Genomic DNA, 20,426 nt, shown 5'->3' on the forward strand with positions numbered 1-20,426 from the left:
AGTTTTAATTATTAATTATATGCAAAAATTTGTTTTCTTTTATTATCCATAAGAGTTCAGTTATATTACATTATATTACAGAAACATTGCTACAATATTACTAAACTAAAGTATTTTGTACGGTTTTTAGAACAGTAATTAAAAATTAAAATTCTTGTACAAAGATTAAGAATGATTCGACCATTTTTAACAGATATTACAATATTATCGCCATAGTTAAATATGTTAATATCAATAATTTAATATTCTCACATTTTTACAAAAAAGGAGATATATGTTAGCAGAAATTGTTTTTATTCGAGTTATATTTTTTTTATCCACGCAATCGTTTTCCGCAATCAACTGCGAGCATGCAATGGGAGATGTAAATCTGCAATCGAAAAACAAGGGTTCACGTTGAAAAGGGACGTTGCCCCATAATTGTCGTTCGTCATAAAGAACCACCGATTCCTTTGTTCTCGGAACATCGCGCAATTAGGTTTCGTAGACGCCGATAGCCGTGCGTGTGCAGCGGTGGAGAAATGCTGGAAGTATCGATTATTCAAGCTGTAGTATCGTCGCCGACGAGAGTTGCAAGAAGAAGCGCCGGGATAAAGAGAATGCTGCCCCTTCGTCGAGCAGACAGACGATAAATAGGAAAAATTCGACGAAACGAAAAAGGAAAGATTTTTAAATGAGGATTGCCGCACTCGTTAATTGGCTGAATATGCCTTCCTGCAACAACCCTTCGTTCTCTTTAGACTTGCAGCTACGAAGGGTTGCATACAAGTGGCTCGCGCCCCGGGAAGTTAAGCACTTAAACCCTCGTTTTGTTTGAGCGTTGCTCGCGATAATTATCTGCGTCTCGTTATCTAACGTTTTATTAAGGGATAAAAAACGTAGACTTTAGAAGAGGAAACATTCTCTTTGCACCGCTGTGTGTGCAAATCTTTCTGCGATCCTATGTATTTATTTACTAAATAAAATTGGATCGTTTTGTTTGAAAAAAAGATAAGACTAATTAATATAAATAGAAAAATATTAATTAAAAAAAGAAAAAATATAAAACAGTTTTAATAATTTTAATAAATTTCTATTTATGTAAAATATAAAATTATTAATTAAATATGATAGAAATTATGGCAGATATTAAAATTTCCTAATTTGATGTTTAACAGATTTAAATCGACTCGATTTAATCAAGTTACTTAAAAATATATTAAAAATTATCTTAATTATATATATTATTTTGGCATAGATAATTTTTTTAAATAATTTGTTCAAATTAAAATTAAATGCGTATGTATGATAATAAGTATATTATAAATATATAATTCATAATACATTTATATTTTATTATTATTTTAGATTTCCAAAAGTGCCCTTAATAAAGCCCCTTCAATGAAGGAAATAAAAAAGATGTATGTCTTATATTTACATTTAATGTACAAATTATGCTTCTTTCCTCTCTCTCGAAACATTATATTACAATGGCTGTTCTCATTCAATATTACTAACACCAACCTTCACTTTCTTAGCGCCAATATTGCTCAAAGCCACCCCCGACTTTGGCGCCTTCGCGATCATTTCTTTTCGCTGTTCCTTCGGATATCGAATCGTCCCCTCTAACGGAATTGGCCTTGCGTTTCCGGTTCCAAAAATGTGTAATAGCATGGTATATAGATCGGGCATTCATTCATAGAAGCCAACCTTCTGTCATAATGCTCGCCCCCAAGGCGCACCCCGCCGAACGATGAACGGGGGTGCAGACGGCGGCGGCGGTGGCGGTGGTGGCGATTCGACCCTATCCGACAGGGAAAGAGGGGTGGCCGGCGACCCCGGCTTTAGTCGCGATGTGCGCGTCGCCCCATCGCAGTTGCTCTCTATTTCGCGTTTCTACGGGATCTCTCGAGCAAAAATCTCGCTTCAATCACGTCGCGAATTTCTTCCTAATCTTAAAATAATCCGAAACGAAAAAAGTGACGGTGATATCTCAACAATTCGACCAAATTGTTGCAAAGAAAAATTAACTATTTAATTTCTGATCTTCGTCGATCTCTATCTAATCTGTGCTCTTGTCTTCACTCGTGTCATCGCGATGTTATTAGCGTCGTAGTGTTGACAGCAATTCTAAGGAAACAATCGAAAAACATGACAAAGAATTTATCTCTCCCTGTATTAACTCGACAACCGCATATGTCGCAGCTATGGACTTATTTTTAAGAATTTCATAAATAAAAAATTAGAGACTTATTTCTTGATTGTTAGAGAAAAAGAACAGAGGAAACCAAGAAGAAAAAAGACAGAGTAAGAATAGTGTCGATTTCTCAGCCTCCCGACACTCATAAACATCGTCGGAGTTCTCCCTCGGCGGGAGGGTAATTTTGTGTGTCCGTCGGAGGGTCGACCCTCGGAGTCGCGCGGGGATGCGCGCGAGGGTGTTTGTACGGCGTGGATAGGCGAGCCGGCAATTTCGCGTGTGGCTCTCGATATCGATTCTAGGAGGCCGCCGCCACCGTCGGAGTAATCGCGCATCCCCTTCGTCGTTCTTCGGTCGGCAAAACGGCCGCTCGTTGACATCGTCGTTGTTGATGCGCGAGGGGGGATCAATGAAAGGAAAGATCGATCGATCGGGTCGAAGAACTGGCGATCGAACTCATCTATATTATTCTCGATGCAGAAACGATCTGTACCGATCTGCAGTTAATCATGCTGGGGAAGATGCGGATCGTATTGGGGTAGAAGTATTGCGTAAGTAAAACACATTATTTTTCAAATAATATAAATTAAAAGAATATTGTTAAGATGAAAGATATTTGTATATAAAAGTAAAATATTTTGCATATATTTGAGACATTAGAAAGTATCTTTCACATATTTTTATATTGTCTTTATTGCTTATTGTTTATTATTTTGAAATAATAAATTATTTTGAATTAAAAATTTTTTTTTAAAGGAGTTTATAATAATAACAATAGTAAAGACATCTCATAAATAATTCTTTTTAATTTTAAATGGAAAATACTTAATAAATATTAACAGCAATTGCTTGATCATAATTATGTGAAGATAACGTGAACTTTATCAAATTTTTTTTTTTAAATTGTTACCATTGCTAATTAGATTTTAATTTAAAAAAATATTTTGTTAAAAATATAAAATAATGGAATAGTTTTAGTGTAAAATTGTTTTATCATTTAATTTTACAATTTATTTAAAAAGTTTTTCAATGCTTGATTGAGATTTACTAGTCCAATTATTCAAGTTTTCCACTGGTTTACAAATATAAGAAATTAACAAAGTTAAACTATAAATTGTCAACATGTCGCATGTTTTGCGATTATTATTGCGAGAATGCAGTGAATGCGTTGCCCTCGTCGCGCCTCCGACAAAGGGTGATGTTTATCTGCAATATATCAATGTTAATCACCACTACGCGTGTTTGCTGCGATAAGCAACGCGTATCTGTCTATGTAGGATCGGTACTTCCTTTTGCACGCAGCATCGAACTTATTATTCCAATTGCATAATCAATCCAAATACTACTTTTTACGCCATTCCGACACGTGGGCTCCTTATCATCCTCCAAATATCATTGTTATAAAAATAAATACAAAATAAATTGCTTGCCAATATAAAATTTTCTTTACAAATCAAGCAAAATGAAATAATCAAATAATAACAAAATTTTAGGTTTTTTTTTCTCTTGTGCAGAAGAAAGTATATAAAAATAATCGATAAATAATTTTCTTTTTGCAGATTTTAATTTTTCTAAGATTTCTAATTTTTTTGTTTTGATAATGACATTATTTTCATTATGAGTATAACAAATCAATCTCTATAATATTATATGCTAAATATTTATAATATATATTTTACATGTCAAATTTTTTGCAATCCTTCAAACAATATATTTTAACATATGTTCATACATAGATTTCGTATTTTCTCGTAAATTAACAGGAAAACGCAGACAGCGAGAAATCCTGATTTTAACGAGCATATTTATTGAAGGGTCCACCATCCACCCATTTTTGTTTCGCGTGAAAAGAATCCTCAGGGGGTTTGAGGCATAGAAACCCCCCACAGAGACCAGTTAGATCTTTCACAGATATGTGCAAATATTTTTTATGTGAATATAAGTGACATCGGAGAATAATGTAGACGAACATCGCACATTTCAAAGTATAATAAAATAATAGTTAATTTTACGATTACTTAAAATTAAATATAAACAAAAATTCTGAAAAACTTATCAATATCTTCGAGTTACTAATATTAAATTATTATTTTTTTTTAAATAAAAAATTTATAAAAGACATCAAACAAATTCATTATTTATACAAAACAAAATGTTATGTAAAACAAAAGTTACTTAAAACAGTATTTAATATGATGTATAAAATATTATACAAAATGTATCGCACATTACGTAATATAACAAAAGAGTTTTTATTAATTAAATTTCAACACGCGCTGGAAACAGAGCTTCAAACAAATATGCATTAGAAGTTTGCAAAATTATTAATTGCGCTATCTCTCTGTCAACTTTGCGAATATTACGTTAGACATGAAATATCCCTTAACACGATCGGGACCACACACAGGCGCGTACGTGCGTTTTCTGAAACGGTGCATGCTAGGGACGTAGCCGATCGATACGGACGCAAAAGGACGATGCCCGATTTCGATTTCCCTGCGAGAAGCGACGAATGCGTGATTGCCCTAAGGGTACAACACGTGCAATTATACAGGGCTGCAGATTTTCAGCAAGCAAAGCGGGGGTGCAAAACGCACGCACGCCGCCCGGCGGCTTTGATCGTTGGTCCAAAGCGAAATTATGCTGCTACCGGCGCTAACTTATTTGCATCTAGGTGGCAACTAAGTCAGCGACGTGCCTTGCATTAATATATATAATATATCGTCAAAACAAGATAGTTTGGCTTATATAAATTTAACAAGAGTTTAAATTTCGAAATCATAAATTTCTGTTGTTTAAATTGAATATTTACCTAGTTTGCAAATTTACTTATTTTTTTTTTAATGAGATCAAAGCCATAAATAAAAGTTATAAATGTTTAAAAGATAATTTTACAGAGAGATTATTTAATTATAAATTCACAATTATGCTCAAAATTAAGATAATTATTTAAGCAAAAAAGTTGAAATTTTTAATAAGAGAAAAGAGGATATTACGTTACCAAATTATTTAACATATATAATTTTTTTATCTGCATAAGAAAAAAACTTTCAAATCTGTTCATAAACAGAATAAAATTGTATTAAAGCAAATACATAAAAAAATTAAAAAATACTGTTAAATTGTACAGAATGTTTTAATGTTTTATTTAACTTTTTGGAATATGTAATGCTTCAATCGCATGTACGATAGTTATCATTGGGGTTAAAAATATTTCAGGAACGTTTATTATTCAGACGTAATCTAAGCTACTCTGGTTTACTTTCTTAATCTGGTACCATGGTATGGCCTACTTCCCCTTAAGCTATTTCACGTCAATGATGCTAGTCTAATTTATTCATAATAATCTAACTCTATATGTTTTTATTATTTTCAACAGAATAGATACACGGATTTGTTATATTTTCCGGGGCACCGAAATATCTCGGTTAAGCCCTGGCAGTTATCAATGAAGAGCCGGACATGAATTGGACATTCGAACGGTCATCACTGGGATTATTAATCATCCTTCTCCTGACATGCGGTATTAATATTTAAACATAGATTTTGGTCTTCGCGTGAGAAGAAATGAAACGTCGCAACAAAAAAAAGCGGCATAATTAAATTAATATAGTATAATAACTCTACTAGATATGAAACTATTAAAAATAAAAAATAATTATTAAATAAAAATAATCATTAAAGAATTAAAGGATTAATTTGTCAATTATATAACTTATTGATTTTCTTCTTATCATAAACAACATTCATAGAGCGTACATTTTTTTTAATTAAATTAATTAGTAGATGATTATCGGTTAACGTCTCTGTTAAAGGAAGTATTCTCGACACGACTTTTTAGAAATTCGTGTTTACTGGTTTTAGGTATCACAAGATCGATGACAGACGCGAAGGAGCCGATACTATTGAAAGTTGTCGCTCCACCGTCCCATATGGCTTTGTCCGGCGACGTGACCGTTTTTATCTTGGATTCGACGGAAACGGAATCCACCACGAACGTTATGTCCACGAACGGCACAAGTGGCATGAGGAAAGACGAGAAAGAGAAAATCGATCCGAAGACAGACGGAGTTAGCGCGGGTCACGAACCGCTCGTGCTTAGGTATGTAAAAAAGAGTCATAAAACTTAACTTAAACATGCACGCACGCAGTCGCAGCGCCCTAAAACATTCAGCTGTTTACGTGCGCTCTTAAATGCATCCCTAAATAAGCGAACATTAAAGTGAAGTAAATGAGATGTTACTTATAATTTCTCTAATTATGGGCGGCTGCAATTCGAAAACAATTTTTACAAATATTTGGTCCTAACGATAATTTTTCTTTTATATCAAATTTTAAAAATAGAGAAATTAATTGATTTATATTATTAATTGATATTATTGATATGGACGATTTTTCTTTTTTTTTTTTTTTTTTATATGTCTTCGTAAGTACGCGCAATAATTTCAGAGTATTATACGTCGATGGCCTCACGTCAGAATTGATCGGTGATTTCCCTTTGGATACCCTGCCGCATAAGGGTGAGAATATTTCTGTGATAATACCTTGTGGTGTCTTCTCGCGTGGCGGAATTTATACACTACGACTTCAGTACAAGTTCTCAACTCTGGCTGCCAGACACAACACTGCCATTACTGGGCTGCCCGAAATTGAGGTGAGTACGTCATCTCTAATATTAAAGCTTCATATATACCGTGCTGTAACACATTATCAGATACGTAAGTAATTTAATATACATATACAAGTTAAATCATAGTTAAGTGATAGTCGCGTGATTTATCGGTATCTTTAAAATGATCAATTATTTCTAGCACCTATCCGTACAAAACATCTTCTCTAATAGAAATCGAAGAAATTGACTAATATAAAAGGAGAGATAAAAGTCGAGATAAATTTTTTTCGAGATTTGACCTTACGCACTTTCCTCCGTGGGTGACACAAAAGAATCGCGAAAGAATTTTAATGTCGACGCGTTTGCAATACCAGAAATCTAACAAATGCAAAATGAATGCTTTAGATGAGCAGTGCCTTAGACGTAAAGTGGCCCATCCCCTTTCTGCATCTGGATTCCCAACACTTCGGTACATATCCTAGCCAGCCGATAGTGGCTACCATAAAGTACAATAAAATTTCGTGTGTACCTGCCAACGGCGTTCCGGTGGCGGCTTATATTTTGCAACTCATATATTGCGGCACCACCGCGGCCGCCTGCGATCCACAAAACAACGGCCGCATGCAAGTAAGCGCTTGGTAGAAAAAGAGTAGTCAAGTGCGCAAAAAAATATGTCGGGAATGTCGCGTTCCACACGATATCTCCAGTCTTTTACATTTCGTCATTCCCTCGGATTTTCGTAGGTGCTCTATTACGAGGAAATAAACGGCTTCACCACGTCAAAGATCGTCAAGTTGAAGTGCGAATTTTTCGGACTGGCCGGAAATTACGCGCTCAGATTAAAGGCCTCGGATGTCAATCCGTCCGCGCCGACGAGCAGCGCGTACATTAAGGTAATTAAATTTCTCCATTTAAATAATTATAGAGAATAATTATCAGGGAACGATAATTACAGAGATAATTACAGAGAATTACAGAGAAGATGGGAGGATTAATATCGGTCCTCATATTACCACGCGCTTATTCCATCGCGAATAAACTAATTCGATATTGATGGATACGCATTTCTCTCATTTCCTCGCAGGTGGAATGGTCCGACGAATTTAGCTTCAACGTCCACGCGAGGTCGATCTATCCCTGCGAGGGATCGGCGGGCATATCGGTCCTCTTTCAGTATCCCGCGTGTCGTCTTCAGGGCGATCGCGTGCGCGTTTACGGCCGCCTTCGGGCGGACGTGAGTTCCCTGGCGCCGCCGTCCGCGTTGCACTACGTGGCGGAATTGAAGGCGGCGCCGGGCAAGCACTCGCTGAACTTCGACTGCGATATCTTCACCGAGAAGTTCATCGAGTATTGCTTCGTTTACGTGAGCCAGGCGATCACCGGCGCGATGGCAGAAGTGAAGCTCGCGTGCATACCGACCTTCCCGCTTCTGGGTGAGTGACATGCGAACGTTTAACAGCCACGGGCTACGGTCTCCACCCCCGACAGATTTATCGCCTCGTAATTCACCTCGAGATCGCGCGCCGCATAGATTTTATCCTCTTAACACAAGCGATGTTGCTTCCCGTTTGATGTAGGTCAAAATGAAAGATACGCGCGATACGTTTCCCAGTTGAAGTAAAGCTAAAGTACAGAATTAATTAATTTAGCTGAGAGATAAAGAGATTGCGAGAAAGAAACATGCGAGACAGAATATTCCCTCAAGTTTAAGCGATGTTCGGTCGTTCGGCAAAGTATTCGACTTTTCAAACATCTCAATAGGGATTTTCTACCCTTCTTATTTTAATTATTAAGACACAAAGATTAATTATTAATACAGAAAACGACGCAGCCGGTTGGGGTCCCTGGAGTGCGTGGAGTCCTTGCAGCAGCTCCTGCGTGGGTGGCGTCCGTAATCGATATCGATTTTGCGACACGCCACCCCCGAAATACGGGGCGAAATTCTGCCAGGTGAATTCTAATGTCTAATAACGTAAAAGACGTGACAATCAAACGAGATAGTGACTAGAGTATTTGCTCGAAAAATGAAATAGGGAAGAGCGGTCGAGACGGAATCGTGCGGTGGCACTGGCAGGATCGATTTCCAAGAGGCGTGGAACACCGAGGGATGGGAGTGCCGGCACGGAACGACATTAGTGGCCGCAAGACCGGAAGTCACGGCTCAGATCGGCGTTCAGTGTCGGTGCGGTTGCATTATCAATTTTGATGATAAAGCCTTGAATAAGATTCTGGCGGCGAATACTCAGGCCTGTCCCGGCCGTTCCTTCTGGCTGCTGCAGGTAAATCTACTTTGATATCACATAATTCAGATTATCTTGTATTGAAAAAAAAAATGACTTACTTCAGTTTTTAAAAATATCTAATCGTATAATAAATATAATAAAATCTGCATAGGCAAAATCGGATTACGTTATTCGGCTGCATTTGGATCAAACGCAGTTTCGCTGCCCGGGGCAATATTTTCGTGCTCGCGACGGTGATTCGTTGAGTGCGGAACTTTTAACGGACATCGCGTTCGATAAGGGTGCACCCGCGACAGGAACGATATTCTCGTCCGGTGAAAGTTTGCTACTTGAATTCTTCAGCGACGAGCACGCCGTCTCGGCAGATACTTGCGTGGGTGGTTTCTTGGGACACGCGAGCATGTTTCGTAAGTGTCACAACTAGATATGTATAATATAAAATATCCAACAAAATCATTAATACATTTTTCTAATAGATATAGATATAAATAGTAATAATAGATATAAGATTGAATTATAATATCTATTAATACTGTTTAATATAATGGTGATAGATATTAAAAAGTGCTATGAATTATTAAATTATATAAATTGCTTTTATTTAGATCGTTTCCATATAATTGATATATGGAATATATGCATATAACTGATGGGATTCTTCTAGGAAAACTATATGAGAACAAGACATCAGCTTCGCTCCCTTCGGAAACAAATTCCACTCTGACTGTTGAGCAATGGATCTTCTGGGGGCCCGCGCATTTGGCGACAGCATCCCTTTTGATACTTATATTCTTTATATCTATTTTTCTAGTACTGCAATTTGCATTAAAATATAGAAAATACCATATCGCGGAAGACTTGGACACTCTGAGCGAGCATTCTGGTAAGTATCTGACATAAAGTTTCATATGTTAATTACTGATTATTAAAAATGGCCAATCCTAATTGGAATAGAAAAAAACTTAATTAAATGAACACATTAGAATTAATAAATTAATAAATTAAATTAAATTAACAAATTGTTCAGGATGTAGTGATATGATGGTGGGGCGGGGAAAATCGATGTCTTCTACGACGCTAATCTCGGAAGTCGCGTCTCTAGTAGGTCTACCAAAGAAATGCACACCAAGACTATCGAAACGAAAAATAGCACCTTGTGCGATGGAAGATGGTTATGACAGTTCGGAGACTTTGGCGGAGTGAGTAATAATTCATTGCACTTAATACATTAACATATAATATTAAGTTTATTGTATATTAATATTAAATTATTTAGTATTTTAGTGCATCATTAGCAAAGTACTTGACTTTTAATTTAATCGAATTTAAATATTTAATTTATTATTATGTAGACTCTTGTGTGATTTTACTTTATTTATTCTATTTCCTCTCTTTTTAGAATTATCGATCCGTTACATATTTTATCGTAATCTATTTTGTCGTTCTAAGGTATATTTATGATACGTAACAGGTACGAAGACGAAACAAGCTTGAGTTCGACTACTTTGAAGCTGCGAGATACCGAGGAAAGTTCGGAGAGGAGCGTGATACCGAACAAATTGCATATTGATGAACCACCGGTGACAGTATCGGCTGTTATGGCTATTGGTCAGCCGGAAGTAAAATATGCCCAACCAGTCAAGTAAGTATAACTCATCAGTTTGATAGAGAAATAATAAATTTTATAGCATTCTTTTATTTTATAATATTTTATGCTATCCATATAAATACATGTATATATCTAGTCATATTTTGAAATTTTCCTATACTCGAATGGACAGTTCAATGGTTTCTATGTTAAACTCACAGTTCTATGTTACTCACGTTACACAGATTACGCACTCTGGGATCTGTCAGTTCTGCAGACAAGCCGACGTTAGACAACGCGAGATGTCAAAGCACAGCGAGTGTTACCGAGAGCCCGCATATTGCAAGACTTCATCGCTACACGTCTAATCGTCTACAGTCTAAGGTAAAAATCTGATCTGGTTATTACATTTTATTTGAAATCATACAGAATAATAAAAAGAGAAGCTGGATTTCTTTCAATTTTGATAACGTAAGTTGGGATAATCATAACATAAAATAAACAATCTAAAATAATTATCAAATTGCATCAAGTGAAAGAATGATGAGAGATTTGAAGAGAAATCAAGCAAAAGATAAACTTCAATTTTAATTTGATTTTTTTATGCGCACACTATGTTAGAAAAGTCCATTAATTGCTGCGACTGAAAACTGTTAACAGGATTCATTGACAAACAGCCCATTATCGGGTACGTCCACATTACGCAGCGGTAAGGAGACGAAGGATCGGCGGAATCGCGAGCGACTACTTCAAAGACCGGGTTCGGAGTTCAGCCTGACAAATCCGGAGACGGATATGGAGCTCGACTATTACGATTACAACGTCGCGAACGCCGGCGCCGCGCCGGGTTCGTATCTAGGTATGGATCCAGCTTTTCTCCTATGGATACCCCCGTTGTCGATGTCCGAGGATTCTCAAGATCCGTCCGCGGATCGTCCGGATTGTTTTCAAGGCACAACGACAAGCCCGGCACTGTACCGACTGCCGGAGAGCACTGAAGGCGCGACTCTGACCCCGGCCGAGTATCGGCGTATACGACAGCAGCTCGCGTCTAGCATCGAGGAGGCTAGACCGAGCCTCGAGCAGCAACGCCAGGACTCGACGACGTCGTCCTCGTCGTCGTCGAAAAACGACTCGTCGTCAGGCGGTAGCCTGATCCTATCCGACGACAGCATCGGCGAGAGCAGAACCGCTAGATTGAACGAACGCTTGCTGCCGATCCACCGGATCCTGGAGGACTCCAGGACTCGAGTGAGCGAGGAGTCCCTGTGCAGTCAGCTCGCGAGCGACAGGACGCAATGCGCCGCGATTCCCAATCGCCTTCACGGTGCTAAGCCCGATCTTTCTCAGGAACAGACCGTTTCGAAGAGTGGTCGGCAGGACAATTATGTAAATATTACCGATGCTGGAGGCGTGATCAAATTGGAAGACAAATCGGAGAAATCGAGACAGATCTCGAAAAGGCAGCCTGAAGAAGCGTTACTTCATCACAACATTTCGAGGTCGCATGTGAATCAAAAGGCGAAGGACGTTTCTCAGGATGACAAGAAGAATCGTTACTTCAAGAACGAGAACACGTCCAAATTCTCCGGTAAATCGGCGAGCTCGAAGACTCAAGGATACGCGGACGGCAGGGACAGGGATCTTCAGAGTGCCAAAGATCTCAGATCGGACATTCTGACAAATCTAAATGTAAGCGGCCCGTGCAAGTACCGAGACTTTACGCAATTTACGCAACCGCAGGAGACTAACAAACTCTCGGATTGCACTAACATTCCGATGATCGAGTTCTCGGGACCGCGACTGAACTCACCGGCGACAGCTCGGAGACTGACGACGGACAACTTGAACATCAGTCTGTCTAAAAAGAAAGAAATTCAGAGCCCGGATTACGGGGTCGAGAGCGACATGAAGACGGAATCGCGCGATTCCTTTTACGATCTGATCCGCGAGAACGAGGACGGTATCAAATTCGCGGACGATGACGACGAGTACATCGATAACAGAGCGAATCTGTGAAACCTACATTGTAATTGCTAACATATGGAAACAAAGCTGCAATAAAGATTACCGCTACTCTACGGCTGAGAATCGGCGATTTCTTCTGAATAATTGAAATTTAAATACAAGGGAATTTAAAAAAAACACGTTCTGACACGTTAAACGTTGTTACATGAATATCTTTAGATCTTGTGTTAGAAAATAATGTAACATTTTAACTTAACTAACTTAATGTAACTTATTATGTATTATTATATATTATATTACTCATTAAATTGTAAAATTATTTAATTATAATTATTAATAATTTAAACTTAACGATCTTAAAATATTTTTTATCGTAAAATTTTATCGTTAAATCGTGATTAACGTGTCAGATCGCATTTCACGATTATAACTTTTTCTAACGGAGGCGAGAATAATTGCTCTAATCGCTATTTTTGTAAATGTGTAGAATATTTTGCACGAGATATGTAAATATGCTCCGTCCATCGCATTGAACTATAGTCATCTCGAAAATTTGTAACCCTGCCTCGAATACCTCGCTATTCTTAATTATATATTTCTTACAAATACCTAAGGAAACCCTTTGCGTTCGAAATATTGTACAAATCATTAGAAAGCATTGTTAATTAACTAAATAATTAGATTTTATTGTATTTAAATCTTCACTCTGCTAATTTTAAATCTTCAGAATATTTTGAGATTTGCACACAAAATCGGCGCACTAGCATTAAACGCACCGTGTATTCGTTGTAATTTCTGTGATATGTTGATGTTTTGTGGAATTACCGCGTGTACACGATATACAAATAAACATTTCTCGTATGTAATAAACATACATCTATCAAATTGTCATTAATTATTAATTGCATAAATAAATACTTCGATAAGGTAAGTAAATTTTTTATACAATATAAAATAAAAAAAATTCTCATTTTTTATCGCAAAATATCGTAAAATATATTAAATTTTAAAATATTACCGTAAATATTTCATATAGGAAAACATAATTTAATTTTATTTCAAAATATCTTATAAATTGACAGAATTTACTAAATCAACTTATTAAATAAATAATTTACTACATCAATTTATCAAAAAAAACTTTCAAACAACTGTAAATTTCAAATTTCATATTTTATAAAAATCTTTATTTGATTAGTTGTAAGGTTTCTGTAAGTCAGTCATTGATACCTTGGGGGCGTTTGGTATATCAAATTTCAGAAACTCCGAATGTATCGAATTTCATGATTCGATAATTAATCTGGCACTGTAATGAACCGAATTAGTCGAATCGGAACTGCTGTTTTGTATCGATCAGTATGAGAATATTAAACGTGTTAGGATTTTTCGGCGTTTTTTGGTTTAATTCCAATCAATGCAGTACGTAAGATAGTTACAGCCCTTGTACAATAAAATAAAAAACTGTTTTTGTAAAATTCAGTTCACATTCTAACCATGTTATCACTATTTCTATCTGTTAAAAATAATTTTAATACTACAAAATTATATCATTTTAACAAAAAAATATTCAAAATAATAATTTAATTTATTGTTCTTATATTTAATTTATTATCAGTGTACGTATCACATTAACGTCTTTATAGACGCCTCTTCTGTTATGCAAACATATTTGGAAGCACGAGAATGCAAAGATGTGGAAAGTACAGTAATGCGTCTTAAGGATCATCTTTTTTGCGATTATGATCTTAGTGTCCAACCGAATTATCCCAAAGCAACTAATGTCACCATGCAATTAATGCCACAGTTAATAACATTCGTAAGTGTCTACAATTATAAAAAGTATTACATTATATAAATTATCATTACACGGAATGATTATAGAAAAATTAAAGTAAGTTGAACATCATTTTTTAAATATAAATATTATAAAATTTTTGTAAATTGTAATTTTATTTTCTGATATATGAAGGCATTTAAAAAAAAAATAATAAATGTCTTGTTACTATTTAAAATGCAAACTTTTACAGCAAATTCATTAATTTCTTAACATTTTATAATTATCTATTGCACGAAAGAAATTGAATACAGAAATTTCGTTTACAGACCGAACACAATAGTAAATTATCACTTGATTGCTGGATATCATTTGTAAGTGCTTAATTTCTTCATTATACCTTGTTCTCATTTTAGTTAAATATAGTATAGTTAAATATTTAATAGATTCAATCATCTAATGAAATATTTAATTACATCAGTTTTGGTCGGATCCGCAACTGTCTTGGACATCGAGCGATTACGATGAGATTACTTTTATTCATGTAAACAGCTGGGAGATCTGGACACCCACATTGTTCATCGTAAATTCGTAAGTTGACTTTCTTTAACAATTGAAAGAAAAATCTTTTTCAATTAATCCTTTTTGTTTCATGATAGATACATTTTATGTTAATCTTTTTAAATTTATTTTTAGTCAAAACGACATGATATAAAAATTTTTTAAATATTTTTTAGTGCTGATATGTCAAGTGATCAGTATTATTTTCCTCCAAGAGACTGCTTCCTCTATAAGGATAATTCTATTTTGTGCGTGTTCGCGACAAAATTTATTTCCAAATGTGCTCCCGATTATACTTATTGGCCATACGATAAGCATCACTGTCGCATCACATTTATGTCATGGGTGAATATAAACGAGGAAGTCCATCTCCAGATAGACGAAAAAGGGGTATGTGCATAAGTAGAAAAATTATTTAAATCTCTAATTATTTGATTTACTGATATATATGAAGTAGTAACTGTTAATTCCTCTGCACAAATAATACCTTTTTTACAGATAAATATTATATTTTATCTTGATAAAATTTAAGTTTAATGAGAAATTTTTTTACACTTTATATTTAGTATTTATATGTTTTTTTTAATACATGCTTTTATATATATATATATATATATATATATATATATTCATACATATACATATTTATATGTATATGTGTGTATGTGTATATATACTATTTTGTTTTCAAAAAATTTGTATTAAAAATATTAGTCATATATATTTTCGTATTAGCTGCAAATATCCTTATAAAAAACTTGATATTCCTTTACAGATTGGTATGAGTGAATACCAAAATAATTCAAGGTGGGATTTCAAGTTTATAAATTCAACAAACGACACCCTTTCGAGTATTACTTACAACTTCTTACTAACGCGCCATCATGGCATATATCACTCATCCTTTATCGTACCAGCTATCGGTAAGCAATTGTTCGTAAAAATAATATAATATAGGAAATACCTAATAAATATGGTATATTTTTTTAGCTTTGATATTGTTAACTATAACAGTGCTCTGCCTTGATGTAAAATCGACTGAACGAATGGCAGTAGCAAACGTGAATTTTATTTGCCATTTGCTCTGCATGTACATGATACAATGGACAGTACAATACAATGGTGTTAATCCCCCGAACATATGTGAGTAACAAAATGTTAAAGAATATGATCATAAAGAATATTTTTCCTAATTGTATAACTAATAATATTACATTAATTATATATAATTTAAATATATACAAATAATAAATTAAATATACATTATCTAATTAATTTTCTAATTATTAATTACAAGACGTATTATTGAATTAAAAATTATTACAGCCTTAAATATTATTATAATCTCAGTAATTGCTATAAGATAAGTATTAAATAAAATTAAGATTATTTCTAAAAATGTAAGAACATTCTAAGTAACAAAGCAATAAAGCAGTATTAAAATTGGATGTAAAAAAACATAGAAAATAGTTTTAATTAGATGTATAATAAATTATGTATCTTACATCCATTTTACAGTTATATTTTATCGTGAATCCTTGGCGTTGGCTACCTACACGGTAATTTTGACGGTCTTATTACGGAAATTGGAAGACATGAGCATAATGATACCAAATTGGATTTTATCCATTACAACGTTTACTTTGAGCAACAAGATGGGACGTTTTCTGATTCTAAAAGATGATGAATCCAAGATAACAGGCAAAGATATAGCGACCGAAGAAAGCTCAGATATTCCAAAAGCTGAAGTGAGCATAAAAGAATCGTCTTGGAAATATTTTGCTGCTATTATTGACTGGTTATCTCTCTTCTGCGTGATTCTCACTTATCTCATTGTTTTAATTATTCTAATACCTACGAGTTAATCTATAATAAAGAACATTGACCGTATTGTTTTATTTAAGCTTATATGATACACAAAATATATTTTATTTTCATATTAAAATTTTATTTACAATTTTTTTTCTTTAATATTTGATAACTCCGTTTGTTAGTATAAAATCTCTTTTCTGTGAAAATACATGTGTTTTTCAGTTTCCAAAGTTGTTTTTTTTTTTTTCATTTTTTGGTCATATTAAATATCTAAATCTCTGATATATATTATACAAAATGTAAATATAATAAAATATTATTGATTAAATAAAATAAAGTAAAAATATTATGGATTATGGTATGATGGGATGTTTTTTATTTAATAAATGCAATACATTATATATTATCAAATAATTCAAACAAGCTGCAATAATCTTCAATTATATAACAATATTTGAAGAAAGCAACATAACTTTACGATATGATATAAATAATAATATAAATAATGTGCTTGATATTAATAAATTATATTAATTGCACATTAAAATAAATATATATAAATTATCAAAATATACATAAATTGTTAAAATTGTCATTTTTCGTTATTTACAGAAATTATTTTATTAAAAAAAATTGGTAAGATAGGTAATCTGATGTTCAACTTGATTCCAACGTTTGTCTATTTTATCTTGAATAGCTAGATGCCTATCTGTATTATTTATGACGTTAGATATCTAAAATAAATTATTTTTTAATATCCATTGATAAATAATTTATTGTACAGCGAGTAACATTCACAGTAATATTTTTCCATATTTAATATGACTTAATTTTAAGTTCAAAACATTTCTTAAATAAAAAGATAGATATAAACTCAATTAAAAAGAATAATAAATGAATATATTTTTATAAATTCTATAATTTACCTTATAAAGTTGTTCCTTGGTATACACATGATTAATAATATACGATACCGCTGTAACTATAGTGACATTTCTATAAAAAAAATATTTATAATTAGTACATATATAAATAATATTTCTATTATTATAAACATATTTTTATAAAATTATAAATATAATTACACTGGTTTTATTTTTTCAATACCCTCTTTTAATAAATAATCAAATATTTCACTACGCTTTGCATTCCTTGCAATATTATAAAAGAAACCATAAATTTGGCTTTTAATATACTTTATTAGATTATATTCTGATTCTATTTTTGCAAATATATTTCGATCAGATGAGAATTTTGACAGCAAGTCAAAGCTTTTAAAACCGCATAATCGGGTTCCGTCTCGAGATTTAATTTTCGAAATACTTTTGACCATAATAGAGTCTTTGCCGTAACTATACCATTACAATAAGTCCACTCTTTCCACCATGGTAGAAGTCTAAAATATTAAAAAAGGAAAATTAAAATCTGGTATAATTATTTAATATACAATCATACACATTAACAATCAATCTTTATAAAATAATTTATAAAACATAATATGAGATGCAAGAAAATATGACTTTTTTACAAATAAGACAAACCGTATTCGTAAAAACTTACTTGTTCGTTTCAGAATCTTCAAGATGCTGTTTCAATTTACTTTGGGCTCCATCGAGGTAATGAGTTACATCTAAAGTACACGCCCATCTTGCGGCCTCTTGTTTTAAATATTGAAGAAATTCATCATCCATTGTTACATTATGATTTTCATCATTATGTGTATTGGAATCATATCCGATGTTTAAAAGCAACGTATATAGTAGATGAGATATTTTTGTCTATAAATTATTATAAATTAAAAATATAAATAAAAATATAAATTTTATATTAGAAGAAACATTACAAAAACATTATAGTATTGGTTTCAAATATTTTCGTGTTGTATTTAAGGATACCTTTATTTTTACAACTTCGTTCCTATGTAATGGAAAGAAACTTGACATGTATTCAAGAGCTTTAAACATAGGATATCATGCAATGTAATCTGTTTCTTTCCATAAATAAGACGTGAGTTCCCAGAATATATTGGCACTGAGTTGACCTGCTTCCATAAGATGAAATGCATCATCGATTATTTGAGCACTATTCAAAACATGTATCATTGTATGATTCATTTGCAGAAAATCTGCTATACGTATCCAATTCGTAGTATCATAATTAACGCGATAATATCCTGTTGTTGAACAAAAGAGTTCTTTTGATTAAAAGAAGAAACTTTTAAGAAATTATTAATTTTATAAAAGCTAGTAGATTTATAAAAATATATTTCTAAATATTTATGAAATTTATTTTAAACAGAAAAATTATAGCGTAAAATCACAATAATATTTTATCAAATTGTTTATTTATATAATGTGTAAGCAATAATATTCACATTTGTATAAAACAATATAAATAAAAGAATATTAATTCATAAACTATTTCAAAAATAAGCAATAGCACAATACATTTATTAATTTTTACCAGTTTGTTGAGGGTTAACTATTATCCAATCTTCCAGTTGCACTGTCAAATTTAACGTGTAATATGGATCATGCCATTCTGTGGTTCTTATCCATTTACCATACGTATCAAAATATTGGTTAAATCTTAGTCTACTCTGTGTTGCAATAGTCACAGGTATCCACCAGTCATCGTTAAACTTAAATGTATGGAAATTTTCTATCAACATTATAATGTTACTATTATTATAATTTTGTTCAACTTTTAACACAGGATAACTATCTCTTTTCGTCCAAGTATCCATTATTGATTTTATAGAATAATTTTGTGTAAATGCTACAGTATCTATGATACTTTGCATATCGTTCCAGAAATCGTCGGAAGTTGCTGAGCCAAACCTACTTTTTATATTATTGATAAAATAAAATTTTATTACTAATAGTATTACTAATAGTTTATTACTAATAGTAAATATCATGACAGATTACACTAAAATTATATAAAATTTTTATTTAACATTTACGTGTGTATGTAATTTAAAACATAATTTTAAATGTATTGTAACGTAATGATTTTTTACTATAATGTATTTAATACAAATAAAAATATTATTCTATATTATATAACTTATAATTCATTAAAATTATAATTCAATTAGTATGATGGTCTTGATTAAGAAAGATACTTGGTTAAATAAATGTGTAAACTTGGTTGAATGAATGAGTAATATTTTAAAAACCTAATTATGTTTAAGTATTTTATAAAACAGTTAATTATTGTATTTTTTAAATCCACGATTCTTAATTATTACTTCAAAGTTACTTACTGTCTTTTTGAATACAATTTAGTAGTATTCCAAAACACTTCATCAGTAACAACATATCGTAACATGCGCAATATTGCAGGCGCTACAGAAAAAAGAGAGAATTTATATTATAACACATGATTTATTAAATTAAAAATAAATTTATTTGAACATCTAGAAATTTTGGGATATTATATTTAGCTTGATAAAAAAATAAATTTAAAAATAAATTTTAATTTCATATATTTTATTTTTTGTCACAATAAAATTAAAAAAACCAATAAACTAACATCTATTTATTTTTAGCATTAAATATATTTTATTCCGAGTTTTTTGATATTTAGAAGTTTAATTGGATAATTGTTCGATCATATTTATATCATATCTTATCTTTATTGTAACGAAAGAAATATATGTGTGAATTAATTTCTGAAGAATTGTT

The 20,426-nt window shown here is 32.8% G+C and overlaps 2 protein-coding genes and 1 pseudogene across 4 annotated transcripts; 2 read left to right on the plus strand and 1 right to left on the minus strand.

The window, feature by feature from the left end:
- The first annotated feature begins 1,854 nt into the window (after positions 1-1,854).
- gogo (thrombospondin-1 like protein golden goal) lies at positions 1,855-13,473 on the plus strand. Of its 2 annotated transcripts, XM_011635455.3 has the most exons (16): positions 1,855-2,730; positions 5,559-5,702; positions 6,044-6,281; positions 6,629-6,833; positions 7,197-7,418; positions 7,535-7,684; positions 7,876-8,224; positions 8,611-8,741; positions 8,825-9,070; positions 9,186-9,441; positions 9,699-9,917; positions 10,062-10,233; positions 10,506-10,676; positions 10,868-11,006; positions 11,283-11,481; positions 11,575-13,473. In XM_011635455.3, the coding sequence occupies exons 2-16, from the start codon at positions 5,642-5,644 to the stop codon at positions 12,639-12,641; spliced, it is 3,825 nt and encodes a 1,274-aa protein (XP_011633757.2). In that variant the 5' UTR covers positions 1,855-2,730; positions 5,559-5,641; the 3' UTR covers positions 12,642-13,473. The 2 variants fall into 2 exon arrangements, with proteins under 2 accessions (XP_011633757.2, XP_011633751.2); XM_011635449.3 differs by having other exon boundaries at positions 11,283-13,472.
- A 405-nt stretch (positions 13,474-13,878) lies between these two features.
- Positions 13,879-16,835, plus strand: LOC105424928 (5-hydroxytryptamine receptor 3A-like). The gene is made up of 8 exons (XM_011635436.2): positions 13,879-14,009; positions 14,234-14,406; positions 14,694-14,738; positions 14,846-14,955; positions 15,102-15,315; positions 15,701-15,848; positions 15,916-16,068; positions 16,444-16,835. Exons 1-8 carry the CDS (start codon positions 13,949-13,951, stop codon positions 16,788-16,790), a joined length of 1,251 nt encoding a protein of 416 aa, XP_011633738.2. The 5' UTR covers positions 13,879-13,948; the 3' UTR covers positions 16,791-16,835.
- Positions 16,836-17,240: 405 nt separating this feature from the next.
- Positions 17,241-20,340, minus strand: LOC105424992 (aminopeptidase N-like; annotated as a pseudogene). Its single transcript, XR_016138258.1, has 5 exons — positions 20,006-20,340; positions 19,201-19,580; positions 18,594-18,910; positions 18,298-18,515; positions 17,241-18,133 (listed from the first exon to the last, which is right to left on the minus strand). The product of XR_016138258.1 is annotated as an aminopeptidase N-like (transcript).
- Between the last annotated feature and the right edge of the window lie 86 nt (positions 20,341-20,426).

This window comes from Pogonomyrmex barbatus, unplaced genomic scaffold (genome assembly GCF_055798465.1).
Source record: "Pogonomyrmex barbatus isolate J1 unplaced genomic scaffold, ASM5579846v1 scaffold13, whole genome shotgun sequence".
Classification (NCBI taxonomy): Eukaryota; Metazoa; Arthropoda; class Insecta; order Hymenoptera; family Formicidae; genus Pogonomyrmex; species Pogonomyrmex barbatus.